This window comes from Nilaparvata lugens, chromosome X (genome assembly GCF_014356525.2).
Source record: "Nilaparvata lugens isolate BPH chromosome X, ASM1435652v1, whole genome shotgun sequence".
Classification (NCBI taxonomy): Eukaryota; Metazoa; Arthropoda; class Insecta; order Hemiptera; family Delphacidae; genus Nilaparvata; species Nilaparvata lugens.
Window position 1 is genome coordinate 99,911,009 of NC_052518.1, and position 17,810 is coordinate 99,928,818.

General features: G+C 32.6%; 1 protein-coding gene across 1 annotated transcript in view; it reads right to left on the minus strand.

Annotated features, from left to right (window-relative positions):
- Positions 1-17,810, minus strand: part of LOC111058550 (RIMS-binding protein 2) — a 196,712-nt gene that overhangs the window by 162,435 nt on the left and 16,467 nt on the right. The window contains exons 3-4 of the mRNA XM_039442150.1: positions 6,964-7,044; positions 2,116-2,205 (exon numbers count right to left, since the gene is read on the minus strand). Coding sequence (XP_039298084.1) covers positions 2,116-2,205; positions 6,964-7,044 — 171 coding nt within the window. The remainder of the gene's footprint in view (positions 1-2,115; positions 2,206-6,963; positions 7,045-17,810) is intronic.

The window sequence follows — 17,810 nt, forward strand, 5'->3', positions numbered from 1 at the left end:
CACACTCATTCGGTTCGTTTCGCTTTCGGTTCGTTTTCGGCAAATTCCGATAAGAGTGAAACGGTAATTCGGTTTGAATTCGGTACCGAATAGAAACCGCATAGAACCGAACGCCCACTTGACTCTAATAAATTCCATCAGGTTTCAATTCGTTGCTAGCGAGAGGCTACTTTCACAAACTTTCGGTTCGGTTCGTTTTCGGCAAATTCCGATAAGTGTGAAACGATGATTCGGTTTGAATTCGGTACCGAATAGCAACCTCATAGCACCGAACGCCCCCTCGACACGAATAGGTTTCATCATATTCGAATTCGTTGCTGGGGAAACAGGAAAAACAAAGTCTTTTACACACGCTTGCTTTTTTTGTTTTTATTTTAACATGATATCGTGATTATCTGTTTCAAAATTTTCCAAGTCAAAATAATATGGTCAATTCATTTCTGTTAGTTCACAAAAAAATTGTTTTCTCAATGAATAGTTTGCTAAAAAAATATGAAAGATATAAATAAGAACTAAGGGAGAATTCTCATTTTTCTATTTTTCCACGAATACTACATGATTTCATCAATGGAGATGAGAGATGAAGTTTATATAGCATGTGTCAAAACAAGGAACAAATTTTCAATTTAAAAAAATATTCTCTCTGATCTGAACATCCAAAACTAACATAATCAAAAAGAAACTATTCAAATAATTCACAATTTTCAATTAACTTTAAAATGTTGTTGATCAAGAAATAACATCTTACAATTTAACACCAGATGTTATATTTAAATATACCAGCATGAACTGAGAAAATCCAAACACAGCTGTGTTTGAGAAGAAAATACCTAATTAGAACCGTACGAATTTAAACCTGACATGTATGAAAGCCTCATTCGTTTTCGGTAACGAAATGAACCGAACCGAAAACGAACCGAACCGAATGAAACCGAAAGCATGTGAAGCTAGCCTTACTCTCACGTAACGTTTACAAAATAAAAAAAACTCATTTTCAGTGAGAGCTTAACTCACTCCATATCCTACCTGGGGCTGATTGGAAGATGAACATTGATTATCAGAATAGAAAAGTATTTAGCTATTAGCATTCATTATATCATGCAGGCTCTGGTTGTTTTTCATAGTCAGATATACCTCTATAAACACGTACCAAGGTACGCATAAACATTTTGAGTCAGCAATAATGATCAGAGGTAGGTAAGATTGAAGATATCAATTATTCATCAATTAATGTTGATAATTCAACTCAAATCGGTTAAGAGGAAGAAGTGGTTATTATCGTCCTTATTCAAAAGACTGAGGCCCATTTGCCCAACAGCCGGTTAAATTTTAACCGTGATTAATTTCACGAGAACCAATCAGAGAAGGCGTTTTTGAAAAGACGGCTTCTCTGATTTGTTCTCGTGAAATTAAACACGGTTAAAATTTAACCGGCTGTTGTGCAACCGGCAGCACTAAGTCTGTCAAGAATCTGTAAAGTGTAAAATAAAAAAAGAGACGTCTGCCAATCTACTTTCTTCTGCAGTAATGATATTATTTACATTGATAAGTTTCTGCAAAATGCATCATTGTGATGATGTTCGAATTGGATTATATGTGGAATTAACTCCTTTCCAGTTAAACCATATCTCGTTGAAATACATAATTCATAAACATATGTGGAATTAACTCCTTTTCAGTTGAACCATATCTCGTTGAAATACATAATTCATAAACATATGTGGAATTAACTCCTTTTCAGTTGAACCATATCTCGTTGAAATACATAATTCATAAACATATGTGGAATTAACTCCTTTTCAGTTAAACCGTATCTCGTTAGAATACTTGATATTCATAAACATATGTGGAATTAACTCCTTTTCAGTTGAACCATATCTCTTTAGAATACATCATTCATAAACATATGTGGAATTAACTCCTTTTCAGTTGAACCATATCTCGTTAGAATACATAATTAAGAAATCTGAATGTTTCATTGTAGCTTCCACACTTTTCAGATTAGAACAAGTTGGAAAACAGCTTTCCACTTGACTTTTAACTCACGCATCTTGTCGATAAAGTTTGAAATTATTCAAAATTGTTTTGAAAAAGTTATTTGAATAAAGTACTCACATTTTGCAGGTGTTGTACTTGCTTTTGAAGGTCAGTATTCTGGATAGTAAGTTCTGTGTTTTTTTCTAAAACTCGTACAAGTTGGTCCTCCTGGAAAACATAACATGCCATTGAATGAACAAATGAATATCACAGAAAACTCAAAGTAGGGCTTTCTTCCTTAGTAAGTTATAAAACAAATAGATGAAACGCAAGTAAGTTCTGTGTTTTTTTCTAAAACTCGTACAAGTTGGTCCTTCTTGAAAAAAGAACATTCCATTGAATGAACAAATGAATATCATAGAAAACTTCTAAGACAAGCTTTCCTCCTTAGTAAGTTATAATACAATAGATGAAAAGCAATCCATGTTTTCACTAATGAGGTAGAAAGTAGCTGTTGATAAAGTTTCGAGACAACCATAATAACTTGAGAATGAATGGGATTATTTGGAACTTCAAGCTCATTAACTTCATAATAGTTAGAAATTACGCACATACTAACAATATAATCTTCAACTGTAACGCCTCAAACTAAACTCCCATTGTACATAAGCTCTGTAGATAATTTCAGCTGGAGTGATTCTAATACCGTTGAAGTTCTTTGAATACTACTAAGATTTTATCAGACCTATTCTCTCCAGAAACTTTTGCATCAGGGATTAGGCAACATGTTCCCTATTGAATTATCCCATGATTATGGTAACTGCGGCAGCCATCCATTATTATTTTCACCTAATTAGAAGAAAATTTTGTGGAAAGTCAAAATTTCTGTGAGCTGTTGAATGTTTGTAGAGTTGTTTTGTTCTCCAGACAGGAGAAGTTTATCTTCATTGTCTTATTATTAGGACAAAAACGTTTCTTATGACCATATAATTAGGAAATACTTGGCCGTGTCTTCTCTCGAACAATGAACAATTTTCATTAGTCAACAGCTAATTACCAATCGTAGAGCTTCTCCCACACTATTTATTCATATTTTGCTCCTCAATGTTCGAGATTTTAGTTTACTAGAGATTTATAAAGGTGTGAAAACCGAAATTAGTATCTCAAATTGTCTTCATAAATTAATAATTTTGACAATATCAAGTTGTTTTCATTCAATACTTGAATCCCTTATAATACAAGCCCATAATTTAACGTACGGTAGCATGAACAAGGGAACTCTCCTAATGGAGTATCCGGATTGTCTCAATAGAGATCTAAGAGATCTTGGTCAATTTTAAATCTTGAACAGTTCAATCTTTTCGCAAAAACGTTGAACTGCACCCAATTTTTCATTGACAAATGACAGACTTTGTATATAAGATATTGGATATATGTAGGATATGAGATTGTAGCGATGGTAATTCTATTTTGGCGTATGATGTTATCATCATATGAAAGTAATCATGTGATTAATTCAAAAAGCAACATCGTTAATTAACCCTAAAGAGACACACTGGGGTGTTTCAAACCCCAGGGATTTTTTCTCTGTTCTGCAATTGACAATATCAAACAGATGGGAATTTATGCCCAGTCTAAATTAGGTTTGTAGTATTGTCAACTACTCTATACCACTTCCAGTCAGTAATAGCATTCTACAATGTCACCAGCTCATCTTGTTCTTCGTTTGGGGTGTCTCAAACTCGTTCGAGGGGTTTACTTCTTCTAGAATTTTCCGGGGAAAACCCGGGGTTTATTCCTCGTTCTCTGGGGGGAATAGCCATACCCCCCAGTAAGCAGCTTGCAGACTTGACCCTTCCACTCCCACGAAAGTTTCCACATAGGCACCTATAGACTCAGCTACTATGTGAATAGATAATTCATAGAATCTCATTGACAAACGAAAATAAATTGATAAATTTATTAAAATGTATAAATTCAGGGCTACTTTCTTGTATTTATAAAATAGAATTATAGTACCCTTTAAAATTAGTAAAACAAGAATACAATGTGTAATGTAACTACTAGTTTCGGTGATCAGGTTGAACCTATAAGAATTTGTATTCTTGTTTTATTATTTTATTGATAAATTTATATAGCTTCGAGGTATGCTTCACTGTTATCATTTAAATACTGTTTATTTGAGTTACCGAGTGATGAAGCATAGAACTAACGTATCTGGAAAATTTATTCATGCTCTACCATGGGTACAGTATAGATGAATAAATAGTACGTTCAATGTTCATGGTATAGTATAGTATGGCATAAATACTATAGAAATAATATCAAGGTTGTACACACTCGAATTATATTCTAGTTCAAGGAAACCATATTTCTCATATTCGAATAGAAAGAAAAATGAAAAATCTCAAAAAATTTTGAATTATTTAATCACAACATGTTCCGACATTGATGCCATTAAATAAATAAATCTATCAATATCGATAAATTTATCAATTTATTTTCGTTTGTAAATGAGATTTCTTTATTGCTGGAAGATTCTTTTTTTGATCATATGTTGATGGTATTCATATGATTTCATGAACTATAAAATAGTTCTCATATTTGATTATATTATCTTGTTTGATGGTATTATATTATTAACAGTTTCTTGGTTGCCATGGAAAAATTTGTAATGTGAAATTTTCAGTTCAATATTATCAAAATTTTATATTTGCTAGCTTTTTAAATGTGAATTTCTGTTTGAACATAGTTTTCTTGATTTTAAACTTCATAAAATAAAAATTCAGGAAGTTAAAGTGCAATTTTTAGTGCATGGAGAACCGAATACATAACCTATAAACTTGAGTGTTGATAGGAAATGACATTGAGTAATACGGCAAGGCAGAACATCCGAAAGGATCTCTCTGCCGATAAAAGTCATAAGAATAAATAAATAATATAATACTGATCGTCAGTAATCTTGTAATATGAATTCCCAATATTAATGATCACTTTTCAAAATCATAGCCAAGCATGCAATTAAAGAAATAGCAATCAAAAATTCACAAATTTCGAATTATACTGGAAATTTCTGAAATTATTCAACCTCCAAGAAATAAGTAGAATGATTCTGGTTGGAGTATAATTTGTTTAAACAGTTGATGAGTAGGTCTGAACAATGATGAATAACCATGAACTTTCAGAGGTATCGCTCTCATAAACATATATCTTGTTACTTTCCTTGCCCTATTACCGTAGGTAAGGAAAGTATTGCTTTCCAAAAAAAATTAAGGTACCCAGATTTCAAGTTTTCTATAAGTTTCAAGGTTCCCCGAGTCCAAAAACATGATTTTTGGGTGTTGGTCTGTGTGTGTGTGTGTATGTGTGTGTGTGTGTGTGTATGTCTGTGATAACACGATAACTTCATTCCTAATTAACCGATTGACTTGAAATTTTAAACTTAATGTCCTTGTACCGTGAGGATCCGACAATAAGAAATTCAATAAAATTCAATTCAAGATGGCAGAAAAAATGGCGGATGATTACAAAAAAACTTTCTCGCAAAAGGGCTGTAACAATTTTCTTCAAATTATTTATACCATGGATAGCTATTTATAAGTCCTATCAACTGACATGTGTCTCAATTCTGAGAAAATTGCAGAACCCCGTAATATTCTAGAGAAAAATGGCGGATAGATATTACTAAAAAAAACATGTTTTTCACGATTTTCTCAAAAATGACTTGACTGATTTATTTCAAATTCATACCCTTATCAGCTCTATCCTTATCAGGAGCTCCGTAATATTCCTGAGAAGAATGAATTTTGTTAAATTTCTACCACGATTTTCTCAAAAATGACTTGACCGATTTTTTTTCAAATCCATACCCTGTATAGTTATTTATTATCTCTATGAACTAGCGTGAGTCTTTTTCCTGGGAAACTAATGGGGAGTCCACCCCATCCTTCAGAAATGGACTTTGTAGCCTCCTTCTCGTGCATGAGGTAGGTAGGTAGAGCTGTTTATAAAAAGAGCACATAGTCGAGATATTTCAGTTGTTTTGACGACTTTTAAAAAATCATCGAATTTCACAAATTACACAAAGGAAAAAGTACTCTGCTGGGAAACTAATGGGAGGTCCACCCATCCTTGAGAAATGGACTTTGTAACCTCCTTCTCGTGCATGAGGTAGGTAGGTAGAGCAGTTTATAAAAAGAACATATAGTCGAGATATTTCAGCTATTTTGACGACTTTTAAAAAAATCATCGAATTTCACAATTACACAAAGGAAAAAGTACTCTGCTTGGAAACTAATGGGGGGTCCACCCCATCCTTCAGAATGGACTTTGTAGCCTCCTTCTCGTGCATGAGGTAGGTAGGTAGAGCTGTTTATAAAAAGAGCACATAGTCGAGATATTTCAGCTGTTGACGACTTTTAAAAAATCATCGAATTTCACAAATTACACAAAGGAAAAAGTACTCTGCTGGGAAACTTATGGGGGGTCCACCCCATCCTTGAGAAATGGACTTTGTAACCTCCTTCTCGTGCATGAGGTGGTAGGTAGAAATGTTTATAAAAAGAACACATAGTCGAGATATTTCAGCTGTTTTGACGACTTTTAAAAAATCATCGAATTTCACAAAGTTACACAAAGGAAAAAGTACTCTGGAAACAGTTATATCATTTTACACATATACAGTAGTCTGATCGTAGTTAAAAATATGTTGCCGCTGATTGTTATTATGTTATTCCCCTAAATTAGTCTCGTTTGAGAATGAGGCTTACAGTTCAATGAGCAAGGAAAGTTGTGTGAGTGTACCACACCAGATTTTTTTTATATGGTATATCTTGTTCTTGTTGATGTGTTCAGTTTATGTGAGAAATATTCATATTGTTTCATCTTCCAACATACAAAATTATTTTCTAGAGATGAAGTTTTTTCTAATACTGATTGCATCATCGACAAACAAATTTTAATTAGATTTATATGACAGTTTCTTACCAGCTCGCTGCTTGACCCAGGGCACCTTATTTTGAATTCCACTTTGTCCTTTGTTCCCAATCTCAGAATATCTCCATTTCCCTGGAAACATCAACAATTTCAGAAAGGTCTCACACTAAATTACCTTCCAATAAATAATACGAATGTAAATAACAATAATAATTCTTCTATATTATGTTATGGGTTCAGTATCCTATAGTGAGGTCCACGTTATAATGGCAGTGGAGGAAGATAGGATTAAACGTTGCCGATCATCTGTCTTGTCAATTCCTTCTATAGACGCTACCTTGTTATAACTTATCCTGCATGGAAATGTAATAAATGAAATTATGAAAACTTGTATTAATTGGAAATGAAGACTACCATCTTTATTGGTTCCGTATATCATTGTACAACAAGACAAAGCCGGACAAAAACTGCTGGTAGCCCAGCTGACTTTTTAAAACAGTGCTGCCACACTCTGGCAGCATAATGAATAAAATAATTGAATATGTAATGTCTTTCAAATAATGTAATGGCGGCACTTTCAAACCTTACAAGGTTGTAACATACCTGATACAAGTTTATAGATGTATTATTAACATTTAATTATCTTCAATGTTTGATTCCATCACGAACTGCTTGTTAAGTAATCACTTTTAAACAACTAAATTACGACATAGCAGTCAGGTATTTGTAAATAAAAGCTATTAGCTTCTACTCACATTAGTGGAGCGCTTTCGGACACTAGGCCCTTCATCAACACTTGAGTTGTGCTCCACTAATGTGAGTAGAAGTTAATAGCTTTTATTTATAAATACCTGATTGCTATGACGTAATTTAGTTGTTTAAAAGTGATTATTTAATTATAATTTAAAATAATCAATTATATTTTACCAAGCAATAAATTATATTTTTCAATAATTTCATTCTGAATTTTCATAATTAAGATGAAATATTTTGTTAATTATTTATCAATTCTACATTGTTAAAAGACGAACTGGCAACAGAGCAAAGCGAGAAAGAGATAGAGCTACGGTATCCACTTTGTTGAATGATAATAGACAAGGATAGCAATATCATTGCTAATCAAACACTGACATTATAACGTGGACATTACTATAGAATGAAGGCTGACATACACTCCAAATTATCACTTTCACTTTATGATATGAAAGAATCAATTATTGTGATAAAGATAATAAAAATATAAAAACATCACAATGCAAATTATATTATGAATGCACTATAAACACGATGTTCAATTTATTACAATCTCTACGAAAACCACTCCGATTCTAGAATATTTTGTAAGCTAGAATACAATTCTAGTTTGTAAGCTAGAATACATCACACTGGTTATTCACTAATATAACAGATCACTTATATAACTAATAGCTAATCAATATACAAGAGTAATCAGCAACTATACTCTGTACAGAATTACTTCTTACTTGGGATGGACATGCGCAGCAGAGAAAGCATACAACGGGTGGGATACCGTAGAGGCGCGATGTTGCCGTAATGAACCGGCCAGCGTTATCCAACTTCTGGTGACTGTTCATGACTACATATGCGAAGTTACCTGTCTGAAAGCGATCAGACGACTGACAAATTGGCAACTGCGCTTCCACCTATGACTCTATTAATCACTGTGATTGGCTGATCTCCCTCCATTTCTCTGCGCTGCATATTCCTCCAAGTCTGAAGTAAATTTGTACGGAGTATAAAGTTCTATACTGAACGATAGTAGACTTAGTCACTTGTCCAGTTCTCCAGTACCAGTTATCAAACGATCGATTATACTTTGGATCTATCAATTTGTATTGATTGGTACGATAGGGAGACACTCTTATCACATCATTTACAACAGTTGACTGAAGTTTACTCTCTCGCAAACTCTCGTTTAAATATTATTGCATAGGCTACAACTCGTATCTTGTACAACTAAGTTACTATCTATTTACCATAGCCAAAGAAGTTAAGGCTGTGCAAAGGCTAAAAATAAACTTTCTACTCGTGATATTTTACAAAGTTTTTCGATTTTTATATCATCAAGCTATCAAAATGAAAAGGTTTTCTCAGGAAAACATTTTTTTCCGATCATTACTTTTTGAGATATGAGCGCCTGAAGTTTGAATTTTTGGGACAGAACATTTCGAATTCGGTTAGAGATAAATCCATGAGATTTAGAGGATATTCATGGTATTGTTGATCTAGTAAAACAAAAAATTTCTAAAACCATCAATTTTTGAAAAAGTTATACAATTTACCAAAAATAACTCAACTAAAAGTTATTTTCGGTTATTTTTAGTAAATTGAAAAACTATCTTAAAAATTGGTATTATCAGAAAATTTTTATTTTACTAGAACAACAATACCATGAAGAAACTATCCTCTGAATCTCATAGATTTACCGAATTTGAAATGTTCTGTCTCAAAAATTTAAACTTTAGGCGCTCATATCTCAAAAAGTAATAATAAAAAAAAAGGTTTTCCCGAGAAAACTTTTTCATTTTGATAGCTTGATGAGTCATACAAATCGAAAAACGTTGAAAAAAATCACGAGTAGAAAGTTTATTTTTAGCCTTTGCACAGCCTTAACTATACTTAACTAATTACTTATCACATCATGTGATAAGATGATGTGATCTTATCACATCATGTACGACAGTTGACTATGAAGTTTAGTCTCGCGAACTTTCGTTTAAGTACTATCATAAAGGCTACAACTAAGTATCTAGTTACTCTAGTCAAAGTTAACTAACTATAAGTAACTAAGTACTCTCATACAACGTGAACAACTCCTAGACTTATGAGGATTAACCATTCAGAATGAGCCAAACTTTTTTGTCCAAAGCCTTTCTACCTAGTGAGTCGGACCAACAGATGAAGTTTTAATACAATGGAGACCAAAACCAGAGTGTAATTAACAGCTGTAGTTTCTCTTTTCTGTGCTAAAACCAATCACATAACAAAGATTATTCCCTCAACTTTCACATTGCGGCTTCACCATTGTATAGTATTGTATATTACCATCAGTATATTACCAATGGTTACCAATGGTATATTACCATTAGTTACCAATGGTATATTACCATTGGATACCAATGGTATACTACCATTATTTACCAATAGTATATAACCATTAGTTACCAATGGTATAATACCATTAGTTACCAATGGTATATTACCATTGGATACCAATGGTAAACTACCATTAGTTACCAATGGTATAATACCATTAGTTACCAATGGTATATTACCATTAGTTTTATAGTATTAGTATCACCATTGTGACAAGTTGAGATGATGAGTGACTCAAGAGTTGGAAAAAAGGTCTTCAGGAACAACCCAGGAGGAAAAAGGCTGAGAGGACGTCCGAGAAAGCGTTGGCTGGAGGATGTGGAGGACGACATTAGGAAGCTAATGCTGGAGTCTGGGGATGGAGACTTAAGGCTGTGCAAAGGCTAAAAATAAACTTTCTTCTCGTGATATTTTTCAAAGTTTTTTTATTTGTATATCATCAAGCTATCAAAATGAAAAAGTTTTCTTAGGAAAACATTTTTTTTCTGATCATTAATTTTTGAGATATGAGCGCCTAAAGTTTAACTTTTTGGGACAGAAAATTTCAAATTCCGTAAGAGATAAATCCATGAGATTTAGAGGATGGATTCCACATTATATTGTTGATCTAGTAAAACAAAAATTTTCTGAAAAAGTTATTTTTTCTAAATTGATTATTTAGTAAAAATAACCAAAAATAACTTTTAGTTGAGTTATTTTTGGTAAATTGAATAACTTTTCCAAAAATTGATATTTTAAGAAAATTTTTGTTTTACTAGATCAACAATACCATGAAGAATCCATCCTCTAAATCTCATGGATTTATCTCTTACGGAATTTGAAATGTTCTGTCCCAAAAATTCAAACTTCAGTCGCTCATATCTCAAAAAGTAATGATCAGAAAAAAATGTTTATCCGAGAAAACTTTTTCATTTTGATAGCTTGATGATATACAAATCGGAAAACTTGAAAAAATATCACGAGAAGAAAGTTTATTTTTAGCCTTTGCACAGCCTTAAGGCTGTCGATAGACGAATGGAGAGTTTTTTTTGAAGGAGGTCAAGGCTCTGAATGAGCTGTAGCGCCAAGGAGTAAGTAAGTAAGTATCACCATTGTATATTGTATTGTCGTTTGTATGTTCTACAATAGCTTTCAAACGCTTTGATCAATCAGCTTCAAATTTTAAACACATATTTTATGATACTCCCTTTCACACTATCTGCATCTTTCTGTAAAGGAGTCCATTCTAACAATGCCAACTACAGTTGTGATGATTGACATGTGTGTTTGTCTTTATTGTAAGGAAATCTACCTGATGAGCAACAGGTAGCCTATTGATGAATTTTTGGAGATTAAATAGCTGAACAAGCGTTAGCGAGCTCCTACTTTTGACTTAATGCCAAAATCGTTAACGGTATGTTCTGCAAAAGCTTTCAATCGCTTTGATCAATCAGTTTCAAATTTTTAACAAACATTTTTCGAAACTTTCTACAGATCAAGTTCGTTGCACAGCAGAATTTGTCGACTTTTTCATCCTCGAGACAACAAAGGAGAGGATTCAATATAACTATGTATTATGTATGCTATAGATAACATATACTCAATAATCAGTAATCACTAGAGAAAGAAATCATACAGAATTCATAAGGAATATTTTCAACAAACATTCTCTACAGATTCTTTACATACCGTATACTTCATACATATTTTTCAATCTTTATACAGATTGAGTTTTCATTGGATAACGGAATCGAGTCACTTCTTCGTCCTTTTTTAGGTTTTAACAGGATAACATTGAAAAAAAAATCATCTAACTGACTGCTGATTTGTGTTTTGGGAGCTATCACACAGACGTCTGTCTGTCTTTTTGCGCCTACACTTTATTTCAGCTGTCTTGAAATTTGATTCTCACTTATCTAGCCATACGTAGTGAACTGTAAAGGTCTATTGATTCACATATAATTACAAGTTGCGGATTTCAAAATAATTACAATGATGCAAGAACGAGTTCTCCAGCTGAGGGGGGTCAATAGTTTAATCACGGTTAAATTAAAGTATTCCACGTGGAATCGGGAGTTGGACTTAGTAATGTAATGCATTGTACAGGTAAAACCCAGTAGCTGGTGCCACCTACGGGCAGAATCGAGAACTACATCAGTAGGCTTTCTAATCCAATCCACCAATCAGAAGAGAGTGTGGAGACCTGGTGGGAGTGGCTTGCTACCATTGGTCCGTAATTTTATACCCCATGATTTCGGCATTCTCTATCTTTCCCGCTCTCTCCTACACTCACACTCTCTCAGTCTCTCACACATTCTCTCACTCTCTCTCTCTCTCACTCTCTCTCTCTCTACCTCTCTCTATCTTACTATCTCTCTCTCGCTCTAACCCTCTCTCCCTCTATTCGTTGAATAATTAGCATTACCGTCATTTAAAGTGAATTAGTGTATAAACCAGTAAATATTGTAACATACATAAATAAATAAATCTAATCTAATCTAATCTCTCTCACTCTCTCTTATTCCATTGCTCCTATTTCATGTACAGTTTCATAATTACTTCTCTTCTTTTTTATTAAAAGTCTTATCACAATGTTTTGTAATAGGACCACCTTCATAGTTTATTTCTTACCTATTTAATCTACCCACTATTGTATTGTATTATGAAGTTTAATTTTTAATGCTATACTTTCATGATAAGTTTAATTCCACATGGATGCAAATAACAACTTTAGTTTGCTAATGTGATAATGCTTTAGTATAATGTTGATGGCTCAATATGTACAATATTATTTTCTATAATATTATTTGTAATTGATTAAATACTGATGCGGAACTGTAAATAATTGTTTATGACTTGGGTTTGATTTGATTTCATATTGTCAATTTTTGTAAATCTTACCATAGGCAACAGCCTTGTAACAATTATCAATAAATATCTTATCTTATATCTTATCTCTCCCTCTCCGGTCCTATGTTTATGAGGAGAATGTTATTTTATATCCTTTTCAGAGAGTCGACAATTATTTGTTGGAACACCGCCGATTTATGTAGTTACATAACAATATTATATCATCGTTATTCAAATTGCATTCAATCTTCATTCAGATAAATAATTTTTATATTGTACTTTCTGAAATTCGTTGAATAATTAGCTAATCTGTCATTTGATGTAGAATAATATATAAACCAGTATATATTGTTACATACATGAATCTAATAACATCTCGTAACAAAAGCTCTGATCCAATCTAATCACTCTCACACACTCTCTCTCTCTCTCTCTCTCTCTCTCTCTCTCTCTCTCTCTCTCTCTACTTCTGGTAGAGAGTTGTTGAGGAGGATATTTTTAATATTCTTTCCGAAGAATGGACATTGATATGTCCAAAGCTCCGCTAATTTATGTAGATGCATAACAATAATTATCTATATTTATTATATTACAAATTGCTTTTTCATATCATATACAGTTCAATAACTATTTTCTTAGTCTATATTATGTAAATTCATCTCTAATTTTGGTGTATTGTAAGCTATTGTATATAAGTGTATAAGCCAGTATATATTGTAATCTACATAAATAAAGTACTCAATCAATCAATCAATCTAGCACGCTCTCTATTTTTCTCTCTCACACGTTCTCTATTTTTCTCTCTCACACGCTTTCTCATCAATAACTATGTTGATGGGGAAGTTTGAAAATCAGTACAATAGGAATGAACCAGCTCTCCAGCCCGGGGTTTGACTAGTTATTTTCAATATGATCACGCATCCAAAAATTAAAATAATAGAACAATTTGAGAAGTTTGCTCAGCTGAAACTAAATCAGATTATAGGGAGCGTCTTATTATGGATAGAGAACTATCATCTGCTGTATCTGGCATTGTACCTTGTACCACAAAGGGCGAGACCATATTGAGCGTTTTTTAAGGCATTTGGAGACGGCGTTTTTGGATTCGACAGGGCAGGAATCTCTCAGATTGTCTGTTTCTGCTGGCGCCTGAAAAAACGCTTGAAAAAACGCCCAATATTGTCTCGCCCAAAGAATGGAATCATATTGAATGGAGAATCACTTGAATGGAGAATATTGTTCCTTACGAAGTGTATGTACGATGACAGTTGATATTGTGGTGATTTTCAAGACGAGGATTGAAGCTTACAACCTTTGCAGACGAATTGAACAAAAGATCTTCTCCAGAGATCACATTGCAGGTGTCAGATAAAGCAGGAAGGTGAATGGCTTCAATTTGCTGGCTTGTGGCCAATTAAGGTGGGCCAAGATCCCTAAATCAAGTTAGTATAAGGCGCATCTATCCAAGGAGATTATAATTTTTCTATGGTGCTGAGTTATGGGCACAATATGTCTCCATAGTGCTGAGTTATGGACACATTATGTCTGTAGAGAAGTTCTTACAGGGAGGCTAGCACAATTCAAGAAATATGAATGTGTATGAATTAGCAAAAATTAATTACGTTTTTGATGCGCTAAAGCTTTTTTATAATAATGTAGGTTATTTCTTATTCAATACGTAGAAACAGCCAATGACTTGGATATTTCTAATAGGAAAATTTGTTCAGAATGTTCTCTCAAACTACGTCAGTGGAAGATGTACCTAGTTATTGATTTGGGTATTCATTATTTTTCAATCTTCTGCAAAAGAGTTTGAATTTGAAACACATTCTTTAACTGAGGATTAAATACGGGCTTAGCAGATTTGAAGTATTCCTGAGAATCATGATACACCTTAAATTTGTATACACTATGTCAAATGCCAAAATTTGATTCAGGAACAAGCGGAAAAGATTGGTATTTTCTATCAGGATTTTCTTCTGTAGGCCCTGGAGTGGAACTTCGTTGCTAGATGAGTATATTCAATAGAGGTTTATATTTCTATTAATCCGTAAATTTATCGTTGGATAAGAAGAGTATTAAATCCAACTCTAAGTTTGGCCATCATAAGATTTTGATATAAATATTAATTAACTTCGTTCAAACCTTTATAACTACTATTATAAACAATTTCAGGTAATATCGTTTCAGCTTTCCAACCAGATGATGTACAGTTTTTTATCTGCTCTCCTATGAAATTATGGGCAATAAGGACTCTCCTGTGACAAAAAGGACTTTGAAACTTTGATAAATCATATAAATTTATTTAGGAAAGATACAGAGCTGTAATTAGTTTTTACCAGTTTGTTGGTGGAGAATGAATCTGTAATAATCGTTGCGGTATTTAAGAGTATCAAAAATGGTGATTAAAAAGATGATTTACGGGTTTCAACGTATTTACTACTTGTTACGGCGCAATTCCCACTGACACATATTCTAGTAAAAACTTGATGTTTTCCCCATCATAACAACACTAATTACAACTTTTATGGATACATTTATTTAAATAATTATCAAAGTTGTTAAATAGTTTTCAAAACACTTTACTTAGCCAGTTGACATTCTCAGCCAAAATTATCTTGGTCCATTGTAAGAATAACGACTCAACTTGTTCTTAAACTTTGAAATTTAAACGCTATAATGAAGTAAGCACATTCTTTCTCTGGAACTAAAAAAATGATAACGCTTATAAATCCAAATTAAAGATGATATCTTTCAACCAGAATTTTATTGAGCGATTTCACAATTATTATTACCCTGCAAAGTCTCACTAGAGGACAATTAATTCACACAAACAATAAAAAATTCGATTAATCATCGATCAATTACTGAGTACTTTTTAATTAGATTACAGATGATAGAATAAGCGGGTGACAGATTATGTTAATTTTATTTAATAAGAATAATTTTATTTAATGACAATTCTCTTTCTTTCTACCCTCACTTTCTCGCTTCAACATTTTTCAATTATTTAGATTTTTTTATGCAATTCACACAAGCCGGCAAAGATTATTATTCTTGTTGGTATTGCCCAATCATGAAAGCACTTCTTATTCTTGAATTATTTTAGTGTTTATACTGTATGTATTATAATTTTATTTATAACTTGTAGGGTACAGTGTTCTAAATTCATGTCGTTGATATATTCACAGTTTAGAGATTTGCTTCTCTCCTACTGCTAGTTTATGTATATATTTTTTAATTGTTCATTATGATCAACAAAATATCAAAGTGGACTGAATCATTTTGTCTTAACTCTAGTTATTTTTAACTGAATTTAATAGGAAAAACTTCTATGGCGCATCATACAAACCAGCTTTCTTGCTTGGATTATTATTTCAAGTTGTTTTTATTGACAAAAAATAATAAAATCATATCAGAAAAAATGAAACTAATCTATGATTGATGTTCATCATTGGAATTTTACGACCTACTTCAGTGACCTATGATCTCATGAAGTGAGGCAAATGATATGGGGTTGGTAGAATTTCGTTACTTTCAACCAAACAATAGAAAACAAACACAATCGAAGGGATTAGGTTATGTAACACCACCCCCACGTTTAGGACTATCCTGAATATTCGTCCACCTCTTGTTCAAGACATGATAACGTAATGAAATCTCAGTATATGTGAATAAAAATATGTCTTAAATTTAATGATTTACTCAAATCTAATTAATGACTTTCAAAATGTAATAATACGAGTAGTATATAAATAAATAATGAATGAATTAATATCGTAACAGCTGTGCTTAGTGAGAGAAGTAGTGTGTATTTTTGGCTTCAAAATTTTATAAAATAACTTAAATAATTCAATATGAAGTGATAATTAAAAGTTATATTTAAATATAGTTTGGTGTTTTAATTTCTCTAAATTCAAAATGCTTAGCTTGTATATATTTTTGGACGAAAATTGAACTTCCTAATCATATTTAATAATATCGTGGATGGAACAATAGTGGGATCTGATAGAATTATATTATGAAAAGTTTTCATTTTGAATAATATAATCCTATAAATTTATAGCTGTACCAGGGATAGACTCAATCCACGTGAAAAATAGAATCCAGTTTATTCTTACTTGAGGTTGCATTACGAGAGCGATTCGAGACCTTTGGAGACCGCCGAGAAGCAACTGATAAGTTTTCGTTTCGGATGATATTGAAGTGGCAGATAATTTCATCAACACTCATTGGTGTGCGTCGAAACACTTTTAATTGACCAAAATTGCCGAAAAAATCAATTATTGTACATATTTAATAAGATTTGGAGGAATAAAGGCATAGGCAAGTGTTAGTTCTCACACTACTCAATTTTCAATTCCTGTCAGACAATTAGAAACAATTATTTTTATCAGCAGCAACAACAATTTGAGCTGGTCTAATTTTATCCCATGATTGAAAAATTACTTCAGGTTTCCGACCTCTTGTCATAATACTAGTCCAATAAAGTTTCGTCTGAGAATATAACAACTGTCATGAAAAATATATATCTTGGATCTCTGAAGTCATGACAATGAATTCAAACGTTGCCTCTCCACTCATAATAGTAGGGTTGAGAAGAATTCGATCTACAATATTAATGAGTTTTCTAGTATAATGTGATTGGCTAGGAGATTCCAACATATACATGCAAAAACATAACCAAATGGATTACCTACATACAGTATATAGATTCTTCTATTCAACAAAACATACATCTTTTTTCAAGCAAAACATTACAACACGTTATTGGACTAATTTGAAGTGTTTGTTAAGGACGAATGATGTTCTGTATCTAAAAATGTAGGAGATGGAAAATGATGGATGTGAGAAAGCTAAACTTTAATGTAACTAATTCATGGTTTTAAATTCAGGTAAGCTAAAATGGACTGATTATGGATTATTTAGTTCTACACGGAGAGAACCTAGCT